At 52.4% G+C, this 12,107-nt stretch overlaps 1 protein-coding gene across 7 annotated transcripts in view; it reads left to right on the top strand.

Moving 5' to 3' along the window:
- Kcnab2 (potassium voltage-gated channel subfamily A regulatory beta subunit 2) overlaps positions 1–12,107 on the top strand; it is an 87,134-nt gene that overhangs the window by 64,299 nt on the left and 10,728 nt on the right. For all 7 annotated transcript variants that reach the window (XM_037203245.1, XM_028883072.2, XM_037203244.1 and 4 more), the window contains 5 exons: positions 356–393; positions 5,122–5,201; positions 7,747–7,791; positions 10,369–10,413; positions 11,541–11,584. In XM_037203245.1, the coding sequence (XP_037059140.1) occupies positions 356–393; positions 5,122–5,201; positions 7,747–7,791; positions 10,369–10,413; positions 11,541–11,584 (252 nt within the window). The remainder of the gene's footprint in view (positions 1–355; positions 394–5,121; positions 5,202–7,746; positions 7,792–10,368; positions 10,414–11,540; positions 11,585–12,107) is intronic.

The raw sequence follows: 12,107 nt of genomic DNA, 5'->3' as shown, positions 1-12,107 counted from the left end.
TCTTTGGGACGGCACCACACCCTCACTGGCCCCAGTCTCCCACTGTAGCCCACACTGAGCCCACACTCGGGGTAGTCCCGCCTTCCTCTTCCAGGTGCTCAGGTTACAGGTGTGAGCCTCCACAGCCTTCCTCAGCTTACCCAGCTCTCTGTCCCCCAGACAGGCTACTGTCACCATGTTTGGAGACTCACCCTGGAGGCCAGGGGTTCACACACACAGGATGTGCTCAACCCAGAGCAGGGGTGGCATGTGGCTGTCCCTGACCCCATGCCCTACACTTCAAAGTCTGAGTACCCACAAGACCGTTCTGGCCACTGTCAGATGGTCTAACCTGAGCTTATGTCTCTCCTTCTAGGAACATGGGTGACCTTCGGGGGCCAGATCACCGATGAGGTAAGACAGGGAGCCCTCCGCCCCAAGGCACAGCGTTAAGTCCCCTGCATAAACCGGGGACTGTGTGCTCATGGAGGCCACTGTGGCAGCCTCTTCTCTTTGTTTGTTGAAGGTATCCTACCCCAGTGGCCAGGCAAGCCAGGCGGGTAGTGGCCAAGAAAGACGTTGTACCTGGTGGCACTAGTTAGCTGAGAACTCAGTCTCTCAGCTCCTGGGAATCTAGGATTCTCATGCTAACCCTGAGCATTCAAGGCCCGTGTTTTCCAAGTGGCAAAGCTGGATAGGGATCTGAGCTGTGCTCTCTGAGAAAGCCACATGAGTGGCCCATCCGTATGTATCCGTTAACCTGTGCAGGCCATCGGCCCACTGTGCTCCTGACCGTATGCTCCTCTAACGACGGGGAACTGCTGTCTTCTGGGGCTCATCTGCTGCTGGGCCACAAGGTGACACTAAGCCGATCTGAGTGCTGCTGGTGTCACAGAGCCTATGGGAAGGAAAGGGGTGCACTTCCGGACAGTGTGAGGTCAGAGAGGAGAGCTCTCAGCGTCTGTGCCTTCTCAGCTATTGTGTTTGCCCAGTGTGCTGCAGAAAGGCTTGTGTTTAAAGATTCATAAGTGAGTCCATTTGAGACGCTGTTAGCTGTGACTGCTCAGTTTTTAGGGAAAACTTGGCTCCCACAGAGATTTAAATGCAGTGTGCGGTTTGGGTCTTTATTTTTATAGCAGTAGCTGGCCATTGGACCATTTGTCCTCCGCTCTGAGGCTTCTGGAGACTCAGGGTGAATCGGGAGCTTCTAAGGTGAAGCTTTGGTCCCCAGAGCTCAGGGTAGAAATTGGAGCCATGGGACATGTGTGGTTTGTCTCAAATAAGTCATGTCTGACTCAGCCTCACCTCCCTTTCAGGGCAGCGCTGATACAGTAGATGGAAGAACTGGGGGGGGGGGGTAAAGGGAGCGGACTGTCCTGCACTAGCTACAGGGCGTGATGTCCTTGTGGACACTGAGTATTGATGAATGAATCTCAGGTGGCAGCTCCAGCTGGCTTTGCTCCCCACCATGTCTCAGTCATGGACAGGATGACAAGGATAAAGAAGTTGGGGGTCATACCTTGATGACATCCACCTGGAGGAGCACAGGAATAATAGATGACAGAGTCCGGGGTCTGGAAGGATGTGGCATACAAAAACAACCTAGTGAAGGAACAAGAAGAATTTTTGTATCAGATCCCACAGTTTGTGTAATATATATATACATATATATATGCCAAATGTTAGGGCCCCGGGCTGTGCCAGGTGAAGAGTATTCATCCTCTGGCTGTTTGGTAAGAGCCAGTCAGGAAGCCAAGGCTACCGTGGGCTGCTTTCCACCCCACTTTGAGGACTTTTGGTTAAATATATAAAACATAAAATTTACCATGTTGGGGCTGGAGAGGTATTGCAGCCAGCGAAGCATTTACCAGGACTCATAAGGGGGGGTGGGCAGTGTGTCCTTGAAATCCCAGCAGCAGACCTGGAGGATTTGCTCACTGGCCAGTCAGCCTAGTGGAATCTTCAGGACAAATGAGCGACTCAAACAAGTCAGGGTGAACAGTTGGACAGTAGCCTAAAGAATGACACCTCTGTCACTGTGCATAAGTGCATTCGTGCACACACAGACAAAACGACCATTTAAGGGTGTAGCTCGTTGGGTGTCTTCGTGTTGCCATGAAAATGATAACTTCTATTTCCAAACAGAAACTCCATACCTGTAAGTGGCAACTTTCCCAGTCCCTGCTAGCCTCTAATCTACTTCCTGTCTCTGTGAGTCTGCAGTCTGTTTTTTGTGAGTAAAGTTTTATTGACACATAGATGGCCACACTCACTGGTTGACACATGTATGGCTGCCTCTGATGCAGAGACAAAGCTGAGTACGTGACAGATGTACATGACAGATCATCTAGCCCAGGATGTCTGAGTCACTAAATATCTGTCCCAGTGGGAAAAGGTTTGATGGCCCCTGCGCTGTGACATCACAGCAACCATCCACCATCATCTGTGGAGCGGCCGTGCAGCGAGGATGGTGGTGATGGCCGCACAGCCCTGTGCGTGTGCCAGTACTGTTGAACTGGCGATGACTGCCACTGTCCTAGCACTCAGGAGGCTGCAGCAGAAAAAGCCTGAATTTGAGGAACACTTGGACTGCATAATGAGACCCTGGCTCAAAAAAGTTATCTTCTTTAGTTACAGTTATGTGTGTTGAGTGTTTTGCCTGTATATACACCACATGCATGCAGTGCCTGAGGAGGCCAGGAGAGGGCGTCAGATCCCCTAGAACTAGAGCTACTGATGTCTGTAAGCTGGTGTGTGGGTGCTGGGATCCAAACCTGGTCCTCTGCAAGAACCAGTGCTGTTAACCATTGAGCCGTCTCCACCTGCCTCCAAAAAAATGTTTTAGGGTTAGTATGATAGGTTTTTCCGTATAGATTTTAGTAATTTAGTAAAGATTTTTTTAGACAGTCTCATGCATTCCCAGCTGTCCTTGAACTTACTATGTAATCAAGGATGACCTTGAATTTACCCTCCTGACTCCACCCCCTGAGTGCTGGGGTTAACAGCTATCACTCCTGTCTTTGTGTGTTGCTGGAAACTGAACCTGAACCCAGGGCTTCAGGCATGCTGGGCCCGTACTCTACAAGCTGAGCCCATGCCAGCTCCAGTAAGTATGTATCTAATGTAAAGAAAAAGAGAGAAGGAATGAAGCTCTCCATGAACCACTTTAAACTGGTTTCCGGGAGGTACTGTGTGTGCTAGAGACCAAGTTCAGAGCGGCTGCAGCCTTCATTGTGTCAGGCAGACGGAACAGTACAGAAACATATGCCTGTCAAAAGGAAAAGGCCCCTGAAAGACAAAAATGCAAGCCCTCTCCTCTCAGAAGCCCTCCAGGGAGGCCACATGGCCCCTAGCCAGAGGGATGCAGCATGCAGAGTCCCCCTGGGCATGGCTCAGGCTGGGTGGCGGGGTACATCCGGGAAAGGTCAGGGCGGAAGCAATAGTGAACAAGCCACGCTTGCCCGTGCGTTGGCATCGCAGGAGAACATGCCCAGCACGAGGAGAGTTCCTTCTGTGGCACCTGTGGGAGAAGGCTCAGCAGTTACCTCAGGCCCCCAGAGAGCAGTAGCAATCATGTATTTGACGTGCTCACACTCGAGCTGCCACAGAAGACGCAGCAACCCTCCCTGAGGTTGATCTCCAGAGCCCCATGGCCTCATCATCCTGGAGCTTCTGGTTCTCAGACCCCAGCAGCTGTGACTCAGTGTTTGATACCCAGGCTCTTCAGTATCTGCAGTGTTTGAAAACTAGGTTTTAGCGCTGCCTGGATTTCTTGGATCCCCTGACAAATCAGGGAGTCTGGTAGCACCAAGCCCACCTTCCCATGAACACCACCTGGCATGGATCCGCTCCCAGCAGGGCTCTCCGTCAGTATCACTCCCGGAGTCCCTCGGCATGCATGCATGCACACATGCACACACACTCTCACACACACCCCTCATTCCTGAAACCACTGGATACCAGAGAACCAGGCAGGGGCTGGAATCACCCAGCCACTCTGGGCTGACTGGTGAGTGCCTGAGCAGCATTCCATAGGTGTGCCCCTCTGAGGACTGCAGTGTCCGGGCGCTACTCTCTGCTGTATTTTGGTGGGGGACATCGGTCACAAGTGCGCTCCCAGCTTCCTTGACAGCTGGACCTACCACCCATTGCTCTTTGCCATGGAGCAAAGCTCACTCTTCTGGGAGCTCAAGAAGTAAGATCTGGTCAGCAGTGAGGTCAGTTGGATGGCCAAGTGTCATATTAGAGAAACACCCGCCAAGGCCACACGACTCTCGGCCCCACTGTGGAGTGGTTGTGTGACCCTCCGTGGTCAGTATGCAGCCCTCCTGCGGTAGCTGGGAGAGGGCTGTCGAGACACAAATAAATCCACACTTAAATCTTAAAAGAAGGGGAGGGGCATCCTCCTAAGATTGGCCACTGGGCCCCATGACTGACATGGCAAGGTCCTGGCAACCACGTGTCTTCAGTCAGGACCTGGTCCCTCCATAGGTGTGTAGGAGGAGTCTGTCCCCGCCCCTCTCAGCTTCTGGTAGCATTTCTCGGCTTGCAGACTTCTCGCTGCAGTCACTTCTCATGACCATGTAGCCCTCGCCTAAGATGCCAGTCAGGTTGGAACCCATGGCTGGCTCTCCAGGAGGCAATGTGGCCCCATCTTGGTAATTACATTTGCAAAGACCCTGCTCTCAGATGAGGTCCCATCCTGAGGTTTTGTTCATGGGAATTTTGGAGGGACACTAGTGCCGGTGCCACATTCCATGATGACCCCAAAAATCTCATAGCCAGCAGGCTGTTTCCCTCACATCGGTCTTGCCATCTTTGTCCTTTCTGAGGGTTTGCTGTTTCCCGGTAAAATGGCAGGAAGGACAGAAAAGCCAGGAGAAGCACCTAGGCCATGGGAACTGATGCTCCAGAGGTTCTCAACCTGTGGGTCGTGACCCCTTTGTGATTGACCAGTCTTTTCACAGGGATCACCTAAGACCATCAGAAAACTCAGATATGAAGTAGCAATGGAAATAGTCTTATGGTTAGGGGTCACCATAACGTGAGGAGCATTAGGGAGGCTGAGAACAGCTGCTCCAGAGCCTCCCTGGAGCTGGAAGGACAGTGCTAGCCACAACAGCTCTGGTTTTATCATTTCAGATGGCAGAGCACCTAATGACCTTAGCCTATGACAATGGCATTAACCTCTTCGACACCGCAGAGGTCTACGCTGCTGGCAAGTATGTACTCTTCCCATGGGAGAAGGTGGCGTGGGACACCTTCAAAGAGCCGCATCTTCAGTTCCCAGCTCTCCTTCCCAGGCACTCAGAATTGTGTCTACTACCACGCTGTCCTCTTTTTAGAGCTCTAAATGATCTTAGGAGATGTTTGGATGGGGCCAGACTCAGAACACTCAGGCACTGGCTGCTTGCTGAACTCCCTGTGTGCCCAGGCACCAGGGTTTCCAAGGCACAGTGCTGGGCTAGAGCCAAGATTTACTGATTCCCTGGCTGTGTGGATGTGCTGCTGAGCTTCGGCCAGCACCCTGAGCCTGACATGTTCATGTCTTAATGATGCGAAGGCTGTGGGGCAGACAGCCTTTCTGAGCTCGGGGAGCAGGAGCTGGCAAACCTCGGTGCGAAGGAAGCGCTTTCCATCTTGACAATGAACTTTCCAACTCAATTATGCAAAGGCTCAGTGCTCTTCAGCCAGAGCTGTTGGCTTTAGTTTTAAAAGATGGGCTGAAATCAAATCATCCAGTCTCCTGCATCACATTTCCAAAAGTCAGTTTTTGTTGGTGAAATCATTCTCTGGCTCCCTTTCTGCCTCCCCTCAGCCCACTCCTGTTTACAGCCAGTCAAGTTCCCATCAGCTGGGCTGGCTGTAGCCCTGACCTGCTGTGTGCCATGGCCATGGGGCCAGCACCTGCTTCCTGGGCCTTGGGATGGTACCTGCTGCCTAGAGGGGAACCCTTAGCGCCAAGCATCAGGGAACCCATCTGGACAACTGCCCGATCCCTCCCGACAGCTGTCCGTCCACCCCTTTAGCCTCCGTCAGTAATGCTTGTCTCATTCGTACACACAGCCCCTCCCCTCCTCCAAACAGGCAGCAGCTCCCAATCACAGCAAGATGCTTTCCAGACAGACGCGCTAGGCAGAACAGCCAGAGGTTGAAGAGCCTGGTGCAGATGCCCAGCTCAAAGGCATCTCCCGGTCTCCTCCCTGGCCCAGCTCCTGCCTGGGCTTTGCTGCCCAGGAGAGCAAACACAGATTAATGTCACCTCCTTCATCTCCATTGATGCCAAACTCTGCTCTGTTCCTGCCTTCACGTCTGTTTAACTGGACACTCAGAGCTGGCATTCCAGGGCACCACACTGGACACTGGGCATCCTGGGGGCCTCTCAGGAGCCCCTTGCTAGAAGCCAAGGCCTTGGGCAGAAGCTTCCTGCTCTCGGTGGCGTTGTTTCCAGAGTCCCCTGCCCTCAGCTCTTCAGCCAGCTGCTGTAGCTCCACAGTCCAGCCTGTAGCTAAGCCAGTCTGCTCACACAGCGGAGATACCTTAACACCAGTGGCCAGTGTGACTGAGGAGCTGAGCACTGTGTCTTGAGGGCAGGCCAAGCGTCTCTGACCAAGGGGCTAGCCGTAGGTCCAGCAAGCAGTCAGCCAAAGCTGCCCCCCCCCCACTGACTGGGGGTGAGCGTGCACTTATCTTGCTGACAGTAATTTGTGTGCTTCTCGGCGACCTGCAGTATATCTGTGCCCACACTAGCTTGCAGCCAAGATTGAAAGCAAGAGGCTTGGGTTAGCCACTCAGGCAGCCTCACTATCAGCTTCCTCCTCTCCTGGTCTTTTGTCTGACAAATTGGGGGACCAAGGAATGAAAGGAGGCCAGAGCTGATTGAATTTTCAGTGCGTCCTGACCATAAATGAGGGGCATTCACAATATATGCTAAACAGCTTGCAAATTAGAGCCCATTATTTCTGAGTGGATGACTCAGGCGCTTTTATAATTGGAATGTAGCACTGGGTTTGGATCATTTTCCGTCTGTTGTTTTTGCTTAGAAACATTTTGCTACAAGCAGAAAGTTCTTAAAAGTTAATCCGCACTGCTGTGCCAAGGGAAGCTGGAACAGCCAGCTTGTGACCCCAGCTGGCCCCGGCTTGAAGCAGGACCCTGAGCCATGCCAAGAACAGGCAGTGGGTTGGATAAAGAGAGAAATGAGCTGCACGCAAATGCACTCACGCCACATACACACATGTGTGCACACACGCACAAAGCAGACAGGCACACACAGGCTTTGTTGGAAGCCCCATGCTGTCCCCAGAAAGTGCATTGTCTCTGCATACCGAGTCAGTGTGTGCAGAGGACACCTAGAGCACCGCTTGCCTTTTAAAGACAAGTTCACTCTACATTGTACTCATGTGCCTTGGCCGAGCCTTTTCCCCAGTGTATCTGCAGCTGGCCGAGGAATCGAGTTCTGGGGACCTTCCCTTCCCCAACAAGTGCAGAGGTGTTGCTTCAGGGACAAGGCCTTTTCATCAGAGGAATAGCAGCCCCCACCCCCACCCCTGCTGCCAGTCCTGGACAGTTGCAGACCTCACCCCTTCTGGAATGAGCTGCCGAGCCAAGGCCACATAGGCGCCTGGCATTCCAACACCAATGGCATTTTCACAGAGGGGACCCGATGGCTCATTGTCACGGTGGGGCTGGGTTTGATTTTTTTTTTTTTCCGTTATGCATAGATGAAATCCCCATGTCTGCTTCTCTCGCGCTCTTGCTTTGCAGGGCTGAAGTGGTATTAGGAAACATCATTAAGAAGAAGGGATGGAGGTAATTATCCAGTTCTCTGTGGTCTGTCTCCAGGGTACACAGGAAGGCTGGGGTGGAGGGTGGCAGGCAGTGCAGGAGAGGCAAATGCATCCTGGGGTTCCTGGTTGGGGTGGGCAGGCCGTCTGCCTGGGGCAAGCCCGAACTTGGATGGCACTGCAGTGGGAACCATGAGCGTTTGGAAATTGGTCCTTGCTGATTACCACAGGAGTGGTCCATCAGCTGCTTGTGCAGTCTTTTTCTTTGATTTTTTCATTACATTTATTTACTGACATGTCATGGGTACATGCCATGTTGAGAGTATCGGGGTCAAATGACAACCTGTGGGAGTTGGTTCTCTTCCTCTGCCATGTGGGTTCAGGGAATCAAACTCAGGGCTTCTAGCTTGACAGCACACAGCCTTATTCACCAAGCCGGCTCACCAGCCCCTTCTCTCTCTCTTCTCTCTCTCTCTCTCTCTCTCTCTCTCTCTCTCTCTCTCTCTCTCTCTCTCTCCCTCCCTCCCTCCCTCCCTCTCTCCCTCTCTTTTCTCTCTTTCCCTCTCTTTTCTCTCTCTCTGTCTCTCTCCCTCTCTTCTCTTCTCTTCTCTTCTCTTCTCTTCTCTTCTCTCTCTCTCTCTCTCTCTCTCTCTCTCTCTCTCTCTCTCTCTCTCTCTCTCTCTAATAGAAAAATTAATTCAGTACGCTGCAAGGGCCACCAGTAGGCTAGACAACAAGAGTGTTGCTGAGGGCTAGGAATGTTGCTAGAGTGCTTGCCAGGCCTGGGTTCATTCCCAGCAGTGCATAAATGAGGCAGAGTGGTACGTGCCTGTCAGGAAGCAGAAGGAGCAGGCACCCAAGGGCGTTCTCAGCCCCGTGAAACCCTGTTGTGCACACAAAAAGTACTCACTGTGGCCGCCCCATGCAATCTTGCTGAAATTCAAGTTGCCCAGTTTTTCCTGCTGAAAGGGGAGACCCTCTCAGAAGAGAAGTAGCTTCCACCCCTCCAAGGGAGTGAGTCTTCACACCACAGGGGGTGCCAGGCAAGCAGCTAAGGCCAGGGTCCCAGAGTTCACCATGTCCCCAAAGAGGTGCACAATTCAGTTCTTGGAGGCAGAAGTGATGCTGTTTGTGATTAGTCCTAGCCCCTCCACTCCACACACACACCTTTGTCCCGCTCCACTCAGATTCATGGGATGGGACTTCCTGAACACAGTCTTGAGCCAAAATAAACTGCAAATGAGCATTCCCAGGTGGCCTGGGCATGACGGGCACCACGCAGAGGTCCAAATGTGAAAGCCTTTTAACTCTCAGCTGAACTCCATCCTCTCTGCCCCATCCAAGGACCTTAGCCGTAGTTCAGCCTTCAGGAGCTCACTGTCTGCATCTATAAAGGGATCAGCGTGTGAGCAGAAGGAAGACTGTCTAGGTCTATAAATCACTAGTCTAGCCTGGCCAGGCAATGCTGAACCTGGGGTGTGTGTCAGGCTTCAGCCCAGCACCCAACTACATCATGCCTCTCGGGCTTAGAAGGTGATAGAGCTCAAAGGCAGCAGAATAGGACTTGTCTTAGTCACTGTTCTGTTGCTATGAGGAGACACCATGACCAAGACAACTTATAAGGGAGAGCATTTAATTGGAGGCTCGCTTACAGTTTTAGAGCTTCAGTACATTAGCGTCGTGGTGGAGAGCATGGCGGCACGGCACGCAGGCAGGCATGGTCCTGGAGAAGTGCCTGAGAGCTCACTCCTTCAGAGCTCACACGTCGGATTCACAGGCTGCAGGCCTCCAGGGAGAGACCGGGCCTGGTGTGGGCTTTCGAAACCTCACAGCCCAGCCCAGTGACACTTCTCCGACAAGGCCACACCTCCTAATCCTTCCTAAAGAGTTCCACTACCTGGGAACTAAGCATTTAAACACCATTCTCATTCCAACACCACCGAACCCACAGTGCCCACCACAGATCCCCACCTCTGTCAGCCCAAGCCTCAGGCAAAGCTGGGTCTTCCCTCCTCCTTGACCTTCCTGGTGGTCACCTAGAATCTCAGTGACCAGATCTCACACTACAGGGTTCCTGACACCCTCCCCCATCTCCTCTCACGCAGCCCATCTGTTTCCCCTTGGCTCTGATCCATCCCAAATACATTCTTCCAATGCAGTAATCCAAGGTAGAGCCCCTGATGGTGTGCATGGAGAGGCTCACACTAGGTCATCATTCCTTTGGCATAAGCTGGCACTGCCTATCAATGTGGGTAGCTAGATACCAGTGCATCTTGCAAAGAAGCAGGCATTGTGAGTCCAACTTGGGGCTCTCCTGCCTCAGCGGGCCCTCGTGGGCTGAAGAGCACACGTAGAGATGTGGAAGCCACTGTCACTGATCCCTAGAAACCTTGGCTCCTGCACTGCATCTCTGCAGTCAGACCCCAAAAGCAGCCTGCAGTGTGGAGGTGCTTGGCTGCATCTGTTAGTGAGGAGATCCAGAGCTTGGCACCCATTTCACACCAGGCTCCCAGGTGGGACAGCTGTGGGACCCCGAGGTGAGGGCTGAGGAAAGACCTCCAGCACCAGCCAGGTCCAGTAACTCCTCTCCTCTACTCTGCAGACGGTCCAGCCTCGTCATCACCACCAAGATCTTCTGGGGTGGAAAGTAAGTGTCACAGTTTGTAGTGTTCCCGGTGGTGGCTGGCCACCGCGGCCCCAGTGCCTGTGGAGACACCACTCGCAAGGCTGGGGCCAGGGTCGCACTGTTGTTCTTGAGGAAGGAGGGTATGTTGGTCTCTGCACAGCTACCTGCAGGCTGGCACTCATTCCACCCGGGGACCTCACGCCCACCTGGTGTATTCCCAAACTGCAAGCAGCTCTGGCTGAGCTTGTCTTTTACTCAGACCTTGTCTAACTTTTATTATTTTTACTTATATATGACATTATAAAAATTCTAGAAAACTTTGGGCGGTGGTGGTGGCACACGCCTTTAATCCCAGCACTTGGGGGGCAGAGGCCAGCGGATCTCTGTGAGTTCAAGGTCAGCCTGGTCTACAGAGTGAGTTCCAGGACAGGTGCAAAGCTACACAGAGAAACCCTGTCTTGAAAAACCAAAAAAAAAAAAAAAAAAAAAAATTCTAGAAAACAGAAAATTATGAACTGTCTAAACCATCTTAAAGTCCCTGGGCCACCTGTCACTCAGCCAGTTTCCAGGTATCTGGCTCTGTATTCTCTAGGGCTGGATAAAGTTCATCTCATGGAGGTTATAAACATGATTTATAGGCCGAGGATGAGGCTCAGTCAGTAGAGTTCTTGCCAGGCATGCCTGAAGCCCTACGTTCCTCCTCATACCCTGTAAACGATGGTGGTGGTTCATGCCTGTAATTACAGCATTCGGAGGTTCAGGAATCAGAAGCTGAAGGTCATCCATGGCTATGTAACAAATTTGAAGCTAGCCTGGGACACGTGAAACCCTGTCTCAAAAAAAAAAAAAATCCTAGCTAGGTTTACATGAGAAGTTGAGACAGGAGGATCATGAGTTTGAGGCCACCCTGAACTATGTCTCAAAAAGCATAAATAAATTCAAGCTGGGCAGCAAGGTGATATTAAAGCCCTTGTGCCCCACGGCCACCCTGGGGTCAGCGTCTAGGTATCCCCCCGAGCCATGAAAACTCAGCCTGCAGCTGTCACCCACAGATGTCACGTTCCAGCCGACTTTCTTCCTAGCATTGTATCATAAACCTTATCCCCTTCCAACTGTAACATCTCCCACCCTGTTGGCCTGTTTTTCAGAGCGGAGACAGAGAGAGGCCTTTCCCGGAAGCACATAATCGAAGGTGAGGGGGTAGGGTTCTCACCATGGTGTCCCCAGCCCGTGATCTCCTGTGAAGGAAAGCTAAGAGGCACAGTAGCCCTATCCCTTCCTTCAGCAATCCAGCCCAGGCCTCACCCTGGAGCACATGGATCCTATCTTTAGTCATTTTCTTCTGCTCCAAAAAGCCAAGAGGCAGGAGACTCGCTATTGGATGAAGGCTGTGCTGAGCCTGGACAGAGATGTTCAGGTTTCAGGACAGGCTGGGCCTCCCTGAGCTTGTGTCAGGAGGTCTAGAAAGCAGGCTGAGAGAGCTCCCACACTCCACCAGGGCTGTTGGGAATAAGGGACATGCAGCCCAGAGTGGGGGTGGCTGGATGTGGGCCCTGCCTCTGAGAGCCCCATTTATTCTGACCTAAGTCATATTTTTCATAAGAAACATCATAACTGGGGGGGGGGCACCTGGCCCCCTCCCACCTCGGGTTCAGTGTCTTCACCCTGGCTGTTGGCTCTGAGCTGTTGGGAGGTGGGTTAGTGACTGGTGTGTG

The sequence above is a fragment of the Peromyscus leucopus genome, chromosome 2 (genome assembly GCF_004664715.2).
Source record: "Peromyscus leucopus breed LL Stock chromosome 2, UCI_PerLeu_2.1, whole genome shotgun sequence".
Classification (NCBI taxonomy): domain Eukaryota; kingdom Metazoa; phylum Chordata; class Mammalia; order Rodentia; family Cricetidae; genus Peromyscus; species Peromyscus leucopus.
This window is presented reverse-complemented; position numbering and strand designations above follow the sequence as displayed.